Raw genomic sequence first — 13,828 nt, 5'->3', positions numbered from 1 at the left:
AATCCAAGATTCCCGCTCCTCTTTTTTTCTTTTTTTGTTTTACTGCTTTGCCTTTGCCGTACCGCTTAGAGGAGGTGGTAGTTGCCAAATCCTTCCTTTAGTGTAAATACAAAAGAGAAAAATCCTCACTTCTCATCCCAAATGCATAAACGCCCGTCTTAGGGAAGAGATTCCAAACGGAACCACTAGTGTTTGACCAAGATTTTGCCTCGGAAACACCAAATGCAACGCTCATCCCAACGCCTAGATTCCAAACAGAACAGAAGCTGGAGGACAACCCCACGACTATTACTCGATCGGGTTAGTGAAGCAGTCGGGTCTGGTCCAGGGTATTTACATCAAAATCATGAACAAAAAAAAATCTGGTTCCGATGCATGTAAAATCATATCCAACAAGGATTAAAGCTACACTCATTTGGCTTGCAGTTGGATCCTTATCCAATAGCATGTACATTTGGGTCCATCCTGGTTCCAACCAATTTATGGATATGGAACAAATGACCAGATTCTTGAGCATGCAAATTAGACCTATTAGTCAGGTCGTATCAGTTTTGGATCAGATACACATGCAAATAATGAGTTGGATCCATAAAGGATCAAAATCAGATCCAACCAGATTCTATTCTCTACATGCAAAAAATATTTTGAGACTGATGTTTCCAGACCTGGGGCACGTTTGGAAGAGAGAAAAACTCTCATAGGAAAAAAAAAGTTTTGCTTATGAGAGTTTTTAATATGAGAAGTTTTTCAAAACAAAGTTTCTCAAGGAAAATGTGAAAAAAGAGAGAGAGAAGGAGGAGGGTGGTGGTGGTGGAGAGATGATGACGAAGAGTATAAAAATAAATTTTAGCCTTCTCTAGGGAGGAATGTTTCCTATAAAATATTTCTAAATAAAAAAGTTTCTTTAGTTTGAAAGGGTCAGAAAATCCGCATGAATTTTTTTATTTTGTATCACTTTTCCTACCTCTTTCCCACTTTCAAACGTGCACCTTAATATTACCATTGCCATGATCTGTCGCAAATAGTGGTTGATCTGATCCAATGGTCCACATTTGAGTCGAGTTTGGTCGGGTCAGACCTCTGCTCTGTATTTTTATCTGACAATTTATTGATGGATGTGGATTTTTAGAACAAGATCCAAGCATGCATTCAGATTGGATATGGAATTGATCAATCAGATTAATGTTGGATTTGGGTTGGATTCTGACTTTATTCAGGATTTACATTCAGATTCAAATCATATCCAATCCATTTGGTTCTTCTTTTAACCAATCCAGCACTGCAAATACATCTCGGATCTGGATTCAATCCTACTTCATCCGATCTCATTCAGATCTAGACCCAGATTTCCAATTCAGATTCGAATCAAACAGATCCGACCCGTATCCAACAGCTTTGGATCCCTAATTACGTGGCGCAGACGAGGACAGTGGGCCCGCCCTAAGCTACCGCGAGGGCCCACACGACCTGTCAATTATCCAGGGGAGCTATAACAGGGACGAAAAAGTAATTTCACATTCAGAGAGTGATTGGTTCAGTAAGCTACACTAAAGAGTAAAGAACCAATAGAGTCAAAATAGTAATTTCAGTTTCACGGTACCACCAATAAAAAGCTGCCGCTATGGCTCGCCGACTGCTATGGTCTCCGACTCGGGCCTCCATCCCGGACGTATCGTCCGGCTCTGAGAGAAAGGAACACGACCGGGAAGGAACCGATCCGATTCGCTCCCCTGTGTCTCCTGGTATCTTTATCCTTTGAGAGAGAGAGAGAGAGGGGGGGGGGGGGAAATGTATTCGTCGTCTTCGGTGTCGCAGATTAAGGTTTCCGGCGGGGCGGTGGGCGGAAGGGGGCGGGAGGGCGGTGGGGCTCCTCCTCCTGCGGCCACTGGGGCGGCGGCGGGGGGGAAGAAGAAAAGGGCGAGGTCAGCCGCGGATAGCGGGTGCCAGGTGGAGGGGTGCGGCGCCGACCTCTCTACGGGAAAGTCGTACCACTTCCGGCACCGAGTCTGCGAGATGCACTCGAAGTTTCCGGCTGTCGCCGTCGCCGGCCGCGATCAGAGGTTCTGCCAGCAGTGCAGCAGGTCAGGTCCTCGTGGGTAGGGAGGGGCAAGCTCTCTCTCTCTCTTTCTCGGTCGATCATTGATTTCCTGCATGTGGATTTCTTTGCTTTTGTTATTATAAATTTTCTTGTGAATCGAACTTATGGATTGTTCCGTCTTTGGTTCTTAATATTGTGGATGGAGTTTAATTGGTTTTCGGATTTTTTTATGTGAAATAATTGTGAGTTAATTCTATTTACTTTGGTGTCATTATAAGCTTTTGGTGAATATTTTCTGTGTTTTTTTCTGTTTGGTATCATCGCTTTTTGGTGCTTCGATTTCTTCCTTTCTGTATTTTTGTGAATGCTGGTCCTATTCTTGTTTGGTTGTTTCGATAGTTGAGATTTCCTTATGCCCTTGCATCTGTGTTTTTCTGGGTTGCTGGTTAGGCAATAAATCTGAAGTCATATAATTGCTTATGTATTCTTTTTGTGGCTTTGTTCCTTTTTCGGATACGGGTTGGTGCTTTCCTACAATCATCTGATGTTAATTTTGATGTGGCTGCTTTTTCATTTTCTCTTTGCCTTTTCTCTTTCTTCAGATTTAGAGTGCTCTTTTCCTTTTATGTTTTTTTCTTTTTCAAATTTTGTTGATATTAGACTTCATATGTGTTTGCTTGTTGGCGGTTGGTTCCGTCTTTCTTTGTATGGTGTTTTCCTATTCCATACAGTTTTGTGAGGAAATTATTATGTTCACTTTATGTTCTCTTTCTACATTTTTTGCGTATTTTTGGCTGGCAATTGTGCTTGGCCTGTTGGCGGAGGCGGAACACACTTTCATTTTTGTTTTTCTCGTTATCTTTTTCTTTTTTGAAGTTTTAGTGAACTGTAGATCGTCGGTTGCCTGATTTCCAAGCTTACAGACACATTTGAGTTAAACCCTTTAGTCAAATGAGTGGTGTTTTTTCATTGGCATGCATATTGTGGTTTGTGCATGGCAATTGTGAGAGGGTAATTGTTGTTCCTTGGGCTACTTGTCTAATACACAGTTGATATTAGACTCATATGCTAGATTTGGTTACCAGTTGGCCACTAAAATGTACTACTATAGAGAATGAGCTATATGCAACTTGGTGGAGGTTATTTTGGGACAGTTGTTCAATATGGTTAGTTTGTCATCTTCCGTTGTTAGTCCTGACAGAATCACATACATGTTTGTCCAAGCTCATTTATGTTGTGTTTGTAATAAATTGCTACTTTTATTGAATTTCCTATTTGTGTTAAAAAAATTTCACTGGATATAGTTTATATTTTGTTTTCTTTTTCTTTCCTTTTTCTGCATAAGGAATCAATTGCGATTTTGGGTTGGAGTAGGGTAACACTCTGCAGATTACTTGAGGAATTGTTCATAAGGTTTTCTTGCCTAACATATCTGAAGTTTTGCCAGTGGCAACCCTGCGTGTTTTTTCCTTTCAGGTTTTGCTATCTTGCTTGTTCTTGAGAACAGTATATACCAATTTAAACTATGTACACGTGGATGATAAGGTGATTAGGCTATTCGGATCTGCATCCTGTAGAATGTATGAGATCTGTTGAATGGGGTATTGATGTCAGGACCTGTTAGTGATACATGCAATCTCGTGTATATTTGCATTACTCTGAGCAAATCTGTCAAGGCGACACAGTGGACAAAAGCTAAAGGTGGCTGAAGCATAAGCCTCAATTTCTGAACGACATTTTTTTCTATTATGTTTTTGTTCGTCTTCCTTTTAACTTAAGTTTAATGGAATCCATGCCTTGGATGCAGAAACCATAGTTTTGGAGGCATCCAATACAACTAAAGAGGAAAAGAATGCACCTTTCAAAAGTGTGAATATTTCATATGCTTTTCTGAAATTTAGATGCTTGGTTAAATTTGTGTGAGTATTTTTCCATGCCAACGTTAGTTGATTACAAGTGTTGCAGTGGGAACTATGAAAGAAATCATTTCTACCTATTACTGTTTACAAAAGGGTTCAGGATTATTGTCGTTTAGCTTTAAATTATTGAAGTTTTTCCTTTCATTTAATCCATAACATAACTACATAAGACAATGTAGTATAACAAGATAAAAGATCTGATGTAGTAGAAAAGATTTCCACTCATGTTATTTAAAAATGGTTTAAGACACCAATGATGTAAATATCATGATAAAAGATCTGATGTAGTAGAAAAGATTTCCACTCGTGGACATATCATACACAAGTTCAAGACACCAATGTTGTAAATAGTGTATCAAAAGGGTCTAAATCACAAGTGTACCAAACTGGATCACATCATATTGTAAGATACGCTACTAAAAGAATTAAAAACTTTGAAATATTAAAAAATTTGGAAAAATCAGATGACAATAAAAATGAAAATATAGTAAATATATTTAAGCTCTAATCTACTGAAAGTTTAGAACATGCAATACGCTTGGAGGTAGACTACTAAAACATGTTGAATAGTAGTAACTAACAAGAAACACCTAATAAACAAAAAAAAAACAATGAACCACCAAAGAACTCAAAATTAATAAACAAGTAAAAGAACATAAATATATATCCAAACAACAACTACGCCTTCATCCCAAAACAATTGGGGTCGGCGATATGAACCAAAAAAGAAAATCATTCTGGGTCTTCCACATGAATCCTTCTCCTCCAATCATTTCTATCCAATGCCATGTCCTCGGTGAGGTTCAAAGCATTCATATCCTTTCCTATCATCTCCATCCAAGTCTTCCTAGGCCTATCCCGACCACTTTTAACTAATATATTTTTTCATTTCTCCATCCTTCTAACTGGAGCATCATTAGGCCTTCGCCGAATATGTCAAAACCACCGTAAACGATTCTCTCTCATCAATATTTATGATTACATAAAAGTTTTATGTTAAAATACATTAAGAAAAGAACTGCCAGGCTATTTCCAAAATTTTGGAATGTAAATCCATCATGCCATTTGCGGTTCTCTCCATTATTTCATAAGTTTCAGATCTTTTTCCGATCCCTGAAGTTGGTGACAGTGACGATGGGTCGTCTTCATGAGCATTTTATCTTTAAAATCAGTGATAACCCTTCATTCTAGGAGCTCTACCTTGTTCTCCTAAACACAACAATCTCAACATGAAGATTGACTGGAATATGAGGATAGGGACATTAGTTGTGTATAGTTTCTTTGGCTCTCAAGATGATATATGAATTTATAAAATCCATCGCTAATATCAAGTCCAAAAGAAAGTCACTTCAGTGTTCTAATTCCAGACTCAAGCTCAACTAGTTCATAGTACTGCCACATTGAGTATTTCTGTGTTGGTCCATCGGTACATCTAACTCAAAAGCCCCAAAATAATGAATAATTTATATGAGCGTGTGAAAAATTAAAGTTTATTAAAAATAACCTCTTAAAATATATTATAGATCGGGCCTCTTACCTCACTGTTTTGAGCTTTAGGGCCCTCTTATACTTTCAAAAAGAAAGGTTCACTTATAATCACACAGATCTAGCCTTTCTTTAGGTTAGTTGAGGCACCTAAGGGTCGGTTTTGATATATCCTTGCACAAAAACATCTCTATGATAGAGGATGTCTAAGGCTCCATCTTTTAATATCCTTGCACAAAAACATTGTAATGAAGTATGCAGGATTACAAAAACAAAGTGCAAAACGCACGTACAAGTCCAAGAGTGGACAATTACAAAAGCACAATACAAGCACAAAAGTGCATAAGCAAAAGTCCACTATTGAGACAATACAAAGTGCCAACAAAGGGCAACACCAACAAGTAAAATAATAGGATGTTATTAATAATATGCTTAAAAAGCATTGGGAAATATAAGGGGAACACCTCCCCTATTTATATACAACAACCAAGAGGGAGGCCATTGGGAGCTCCCTTCATAGAGACGTTGGGGAGCTCTCAACGATCATATTTATGACCGTTGGGACCCCAACGACTCTATGTTGTGGGGCCTCCAATGACATGGAAAAAACAAAAAAGAAAAAGGAAAAAAATAAAAAAAAATAAAAGAAAGAAAAATATAATTGTTTTTAATAAACAAGTCTAATTACATGTGAAAAGACTAAAATGCCTCTGTCGAGCAAACTATTACAATATAGATTATATATATACATGAATATATATACATACATATATATTTTAACACTCCCCCTAAAACTTACAGGGAAATGATCGAAAGTTTGCTAGGGAGAAAAATAAATCGAGGAGCAGGAAGAGCTTTGGTAATAAAATCTGTCAGTTGGTACTCTGATGTGACATGTGACAATGTAATAGTTCTTCTTAAATACTCATCACGCACATAATGACAATCTATCTTAATATGTTTGGTTTACTCATGAAAGGTGTGGTTGCTCACTATGTAGATTGCACTCTTATTATCGCAACACATCTTCGAATGTGTTGAGATGATTATTCTCATATCATTGAGAAGACTTTTAAGTCATACAAGCTCCATCATTGTCGTAGTCATTGCACGATATTCAGCTTCAGTTGAGGATAATGATACTTTTTGCTACTTCTTGCATCTCCATGAAATCATAGTCACCTAAAAATACACAAAACCGGTATTTGAGACTCTATCATTGGGATTTTCACCCCAATCAACATCAGTATAAGCATGTAAATCTAATGAAGAAGATGATAGAAAAACCCCTTTTGTTATAGTATTCTTGATTTATCTAACAATTCTCAAGACAATACTCATGTGCATAGTGGTCGCAGCATGCTGAAACTGGCTGACCGAGTGAATTGCATGAGCTATGTGTGGCCGAGTGATAGATAAGTAAGTGAGCGACCCAACTAGTTGGCGGTAAGGTGTAGGCTCTTCAAGCAGAGTCTCATCTTCCAGCTTCAATTTAGCATTAATCACTTATGGGGTTTCTATCTTCTTATCATCTGTAAATCCAGAATTAGTACAAATATCAACAAGTTTCATTTGAGAAAAAATATACCCTCTGGGAGAGTACGCAACTTCAATACCTAAGAAATATTTTAAAAAACCTAAATCAGACATATCAAAATTTTATTTTAAAATATTTTTAATATCACTAATTCCCTCTTTGTCACTTTCGGTGATAATCATATCATCTACATAAAGTAAAATAATAACAACCATAAATTTTGTACTTTTAACAAAAAGAGCAGTGTCAGTACAACAAGAATGAAAACCCAGATGAGTCATTACCTTACTAAATTTATCATTTCAAGCTTTAAGAGCTTGTTTTAGACCATACCAAGCTTTAAGAGTTTGTTTTAGTTTTAAAATGACATGGATGGATTATGGATCTAGATTTGATTCATGATCCAAATTCATATCCAAAATCCAATTGGATCTCAACCCAGACCGGATCCTAGTCAATGTGGATCCCAGACTGGGTTCAGATCCATATTAACATGGGTCCAACAGAGCGGGTCAATTCTAATCCAAACCAAAAAAGACTAAAAAATATAGGGCGGCCATTTTAGAAAAATGCATTTTTTTGAACCAACCATTATCCAATTTTGAGAAAACAGATCTCCTACGAGATCTACGTTTCGAGACGGATCCAACGATGGTCCTAGCTCAATTTCGCTTTCGAATTTTGCCTAAATTTAACCTGAATTTTGCTCGAATTTAAAGGTTAAAAACAATAAATTTCACAGATTTTGATTAACATAATTAGATCTTATCAATGGCCTCTAGACCAAGTCTAGACCCAGACGTCACCTCATAATTAAATGTTTTCCACGATTTTATTAAATTAAATATATAAATATTTTAATTTAAAAAATAATATTTTTAGGCTTAAAAATCATGGAAAATTACGAGATGTTACGTCCCTACCCTCTTAAAAGAATTTCGTCCACGAAATTATAACGTACCGAATAAATGTGGGTAGTATTCATGCATATCGGCCTTAGGCTCTCAAGTGCACTTGCCGAGTCTGTGATATTGCCAACGCACTTTCACTAACGGAATCATCCTACTCCGAAGTATCTTCTCATGGCGATCCACAATCTCCACCGGTCTCTCTTATGTCGTCATATCTGGTTGTATTTCGACTGCCGCATAGTGAATAACATGTGAGGGATCAGGTACATATTTTCTCAACTTCGAGACGTGAGAATCATTATGGATCTAGGAAAACTGAGGAGGAAGTGCCACTAGGTAAGCTAGCTCGCCAACACGCTCAAGGATCTCAAAAGATTCAACGTGTCGAGGACTAAGCTTCCCCTTATTCCCGAACTTGAAAACACTCTTCGTAGGCGATATCCAAACAAACACGTGATTGCCCACAACAAAGCTAAGCTCTCTATGCCGCTGGTCGGCGTAGCTCTTCTGTCTGTTCTGCGCTGCAACTAAACGCTGACGAATCATTTGTACCTGGTCTGAGTAGTGCTGGATAGCCTCTGGACATTCCACTGCTCTCACTCCAACCTCGTTCTTGCACACCAGAGATTTGCATGGTCTACCATACAGAGCTTCATACATAGCTATATCAATACGGGCATGGTAACTGTTGTTATATGAAAACTCTACAAGTTTCACATGCCTGTCTCAATCCCCTGCCCAATCTATCGCGCATGTTCTAAGCATGTCCTCAAGATTTTAGATCGTACGTTTTGTTTGTTCGTCAGTCTGTGGGTGAAAAGCCGTATTGAACTTCAACGTGGTACCCAAGGCCTTCTGCAATTGGCCCCAGAAATGAGATGTGAAGCGAGGATCTCAGTCGGACATGATAGAACGTGGTACTTCGTGAAGTCGGACAATCTCATTAATGTACAAGTCTACGAGGCTCTTCAAGCTCAGACTCACCTTGATTGGCAGAAAATGGGCACTCTTCGTCAACCTGTCTACTATCACCCAGATGACATCATGCTGACGACGGGTTCTCGGCAAACCCACGATGAAGTCTATCGATATGTTGTCACACTTCCACTCAGGGATGTCCAAAGGCTGCAGCAGTCCATCAGGTCTCTGGTGCTTGATCTTAACTTGCTGGCAAGACATCGAGACACAAACTCTGCGATGTCCTGTTTCATCCTGTTCCACTAATACGTCATCTGAAGGTCCTTGAACATCTTGATAAAACCAGGATGAACGGAATACTTCGACTCATCAGCTCTTTCCGAAGTGCCTTCGAAACCCACCATCTGTTTCCAAATATAATAGTCTCATCCTTCTCACGATGGAACTGCGCATTCGGCTTTTGGGCACTCTCGCACAACCTCTCGAAGTCCAGATCGGCTGACTGAAGCTCCTCCATATGATCAATGATCTCAGGTTGCGCCCTCATCTTTGCACAAAGGATGTGTCCGACTTCGTCTGCAAATGGCTGCCACTTGACAAACTCTTCAAGCAAGTCTCAACTTCGACCAATCAAGCTGGTTGTCGTAACCAATGTCTTCTTGCTCAGCACATCTGTCACTACATTCGCTTTACCAGGGTGGTAAGCGATGGTGAACTCGTAGTCCTTGAGGAACTCTAACCACTTGCGCTGGCTCAAGTTCAGATCCCTCTACGTGAAAATATACTCGAGGCTCGTGTGGTCAGACAGAACCTCGAACTGCTTTCCATATAGGTAGTGACACCAAATCTTCAATGCGAAGACAACGGCCGCTAACTCCAAGTCGTGCGTGGGATAGTTCTTCTAATGCATCTTCAGCTACCGAGAAACGTAACCGATGACCTTTATGTGTTGCATTACGACACAACCCAGGCCGGTTTCTGAGGCATCGTTATACACTCTAAACCCTCCTGACCTAGAAGACAAGGTCAAAACTGGGGCTGAGGTCAACCTCTTCTTCAGCTTCTGAAAGCTCTCCTCGCACCGAGGTGACCACACAAATTTCACCCCCTTTTGCAGTAGTTTCGTCATTGGGATAGCTATACGTGAGAAGTCTTGGATGAATCAGCGGTAGTACCCTGCCAATCTCAAGAAACTTCTGATCTCTGATATTGTTTTCCGTTGCTTCCAAGACAACACTGTCTGTATCTTGGTTGGATCTACCTCAACTCCCTTTTTGATATGACATACCAGAGGAAATCACTCTGTCGAGCCGAAACTCACACTTAGAGAACTTAGCATAAAGCTTATGTTCCCTGAGTGTCTGCAACACGATCCTTAAATACTCTATGTGCTTATCCACGCTCTCAAAATATATCAAGATGCCATCAATGAACACGATGACAAATTGATCTAGACACAACCGAAAGTCTCGATTGATCAAGTCCATAAACGTTGCAGGGACATTTGTGAGTCCAAAAGATATCACCAAGAACTCGTAATGCCCGTATCTGGACCTGAATATCGTGTTTGGAATATCCTCTGCCTTGATCCACAACTGATGGTACCCTCGAAAATCAATCTTGGAGAACACCTTTGCCGTGCAAAACTGGTCAGGCAAATCGTCAATCCTGGACAAAGGGTACTTATTCTTCATGGTGACTTTATTCAGCATGCGGTAGTCGATGCAGAGTCTCATGAATCCATCATTTCTTTTGACAAACAACACTGGTGCACCCCAAGGTGATGCACTCGGACTGATGAAACCCTTGTCAAGAAGTTCCTGCAGCTGCTTCTTCAATTCAACAAGCTCTGCAGGTGCCATACGGTATGATGCAGGAGACACTGGTGTCGTGCCAGGCACTAGCTCGATCGAAAACTTGATCTCTCTGTGAGGTGGCAAACCTAGTAAGTCCTCTAAAAAGACATCCGGAAACTCGCGAACCACGTCCAATTGTTTAAGGGGTGTCTCCTGACTGTTAATAGCAAACACACTGGCCAAGAACATCACATAACCCTGCTTGCAATATTTCGAGATATTCATCGCAGAGACGATCTTCACCTCACCTACTGTCCTAGTCACTTGAAACACCAACACTGATAAATTAGGGCGCTCCAAGCAAACCTTCTTACCTTGACACTGAAGAGTCGCATTATGCCGAGACAACCAGTCCATACCCAGAATGACATTGTAAAATGTCATGTCGAGTATGATAAGGTCGGCAAACAACTCATGTTCCTCAATGACTACTCGAACTGTAGGAAGGTACTTCCCACATTGAGTGGACACGCCCATCGGAGACATAATATCTAGTGTTTTCTTTAAGCTAGATGATACAAGGTCAAGTAGTCTAGCAAAAGAGGAGGTTATAAAGAAATGGGTTTCCCTCGAATTAAACATAACACGAGCAAGATGGTTAGCGACAACGATAATACCTTCGATCTGGTCGGCCTGATCGCTATGCTCTGTAGCCGTGGCAGCATTTGTCTTCCTTTGCGCCTATTACTGTTGAGTCCTCTACTGCTGCTGACTGCCCTGGGTTGTTGGCTTGTTCGGGCAGTACTGGACAATATGGTCGGGTTGCTGACACTGATAGTAGACCCCTTTGAAGAGAGGACAAGAACCAAAGGGATGGCTCTTGTTGCACCGCTTGCAAGTCGATTGAGTCTTCTCTTGTTGCTGTCTCTGTTGGTTCCCCTGCTAGGTCTTCTGCCTCTTGTTATTCACCCCCTGCGTCTTGCCACCGCAAGTGGGTTCTTCTGCGCTCCCCCGTTGCCATTGCCACCCTTCTTCGACTGTCCACCCTTGAATCGCTCCTACTCCTCATTCAGGATGCAGTCCTGTATTATACCGCGTCGTAGGATACATGGTGTATCGTACGATATGTGGCTGGCACTCTTTAAAAGGATCAAAACTTGACTTTTTTTAATTTTGGGTTTTCTGATTTTTCTTTATTTTTTTGAAATTTTTGAAAAAGAATTATTAAAAAATTATGATTTTTAACGATACGCTACAATACATGTCTAACTTTGGGCCCGACCGATACGGGTAACAATACGCTACCTATAACCTTGTATATGTGTGTGTAGGCATAGATGTTAATAACTCCCATGTGTACATCTCTTTTACATTGCATTTTTTTCGGTTTTCCATTTTGATAGATTATATTTTGAGCCAACCCTTTTCTATTGACAGTTTGAATATTTTTGTTTTTTGTTTGTTTTCATGGATGTTTGTACAGGTTTCATGATCTAGCAGAGTTCGATGATGATAAACGCAGCTGTAGAAGGCGCTTGGCTGGTCATAATCAGCGCCGCAGGAAACCCACGCCTAACCTGACGACTTTTATCCATTACCCTGCACAAATTACTGCTCCTTCGGCCTTTTATGGTGAATCGATTTTTCAAAACATTTCTTTTGTAGAGTAGGAATGGATGATAATTTTTTATGGCATTTATTTATATGAAAGATCTGAATATGTTTGATCATCAGGTAGACAGTTCGCCACTGGTCTTACCATAGATAGGCCATCAATGCATTTTAACCCTGGAAAGCCCATGAGCACTGATGGTTGTGACGCCTTCATTGGTCGGGGGGCTGCTGCTTCACCTGGACTGATGTCCTTCAACCCCAATCAAGACACGCTATTACTCCACCCAACCTCAAATGTTCATTATGAAAGGAGGCTGCACGATTGTTACATGGAGCCAGGTGGGCAGAGATTGTCACTTAAGAATGGATGCAGTGATGATGGTGGTGCAGAGTATTTATCGGGTACTTCTGACAATGGGCGTGCTCTCTGTCTTCTGTCAAAGGGATGGAACAATGTTGGGATCAACACTGCTCCATCCATGAACCAAAAGCCACTGGCGAAAATGGTGCCACAGGATTTGCAATTTGGTTCGCTTTTGGATGATGAGCTGCAAGTGCATTTGCAGCCATCAAGTTTCTTTCCTCCAGCGACCTTGGTAAGCAGGCCTGCATTTTCAGTATTCCCAATTCCCAGATGCAATGCAGGTTAAACCTTGGCTGCTGAATGTTCTTTGATTTCCCTTCGAGGTGGATAAGCTTTAGTGCAGGGGACACTGAGTTTTACCACTACTGCTTTTCAGTCTCAGACAAGTTTAGATTGTTGAATACATTCATGGATGTATGGATTTAAATTGCATTTGCCATATTCTGATGATTCAGGATTCATGTCACGTGCTTTCAAGTTTCAATGTTAGTGCAAAGCTGAATTAATAACTCATCTTTCCTCTATTCTTTGTAATTGATTGTTCTTAGTTTGTTGCATTTCTGCAGCATGTTTTAGGATCTATTACGAATATTATCTTCCACAATCTTGAAAAGAAAATAGGGTTTTTTGCAAAATGGTCCCTGCCATTTCAGCTATTTGCAAATTAGTCCCTGAATAAAATAGCATTGCTTAAATTCAAATTTGTAAGAAAAATGGTGGGAAAAAACATCATTTTGCTGTTCCTTGGATGAGGGTTTAAGAACCATTTTTCTTACATTTTGCAAATTAGTCTCTGCCTTGCATTTTGTGAAACGGTCCTTCCGTAAGGGGCAGAACCGTCAATTTGCCTATCATTAACGGTTGCTGTCTGGGAACACAATGAATTATAACCTCGGACTAATTTGCAAGGGTTAATGAAAGGCAGGGACCGGTTTACCAATTTTCTTAAGGCAGGAAGTAATTTGCAAATGGCTGAAAAGGCAGGGATCATTTTGCAAAAAACCCAAGAAAATACCATCTGCATTTAAATTGCTACCGAATAGGTATACTAAGGGATCTTAGCCATTAAGTGTGCAGAAGCTATAGTTGTTAATCCCATGTTTCACTGTAGATATGACGAGTTGCCTGTTTGTGGTACATTTTAAAGCTCAGATAGTTCACAAGCATTTCTATTAACATGAGGAATCATGACTTTGTTGCTAATGGGGGCAATGCATTATACAAATTTATGCCATTTTAGTATTGT

The 13,828-nt window shown here is 40.0% G+C and overlaps 1 protein-coding gene across 1 annotated transcript; it reads left to right on the top strand.

The window, feature by feature from the left end:
• Positions 1 to 1,910: 1,910 nt before the first annotated feature.
• Positions 1,911 to 13,102, top strand: LOC149840867 (squamosa promoter-binding-like protein 9). The gene is made up of 3 exons (XM_090004572.1): positions 1,911 to 2,081; positions 12,088 to 12,236; positions 12,339 to 13,102. Exons 1-3 carry the CDS (start codon positions 2,014 to 2,016, stop codon positions 12,866 to 12,868), a joined length of 747 nt encoding a protein of 248 aa, XP_089860698.1. The 5' UTR covers positions 1,911 to 2,013; the 3' UTR covers positions 12,869 to 13,102.
• The last annotated feature ends 726 nt before the right edge of the window (positions 13,103 to 13,828 follow it).

Source organism: Nuphar pumila, chromosome 4 (genome assembly GCF_984573655.1).
Source record: "Nuphar pumila chromosome 4, dmNupPumi1.hap1.1, whole genome shotgun sequence".
Classification (NCBI taxonomy): Eukaryota; Viridiplantae; Streptophyta; class Magnoliopsida; order Nymphaeales; family Nymphaeaceae; genus Nuphar; species Nuphar pumila.
This window is presented reverse-complemented; position numbering and strand designations above follow the sequence as displayed.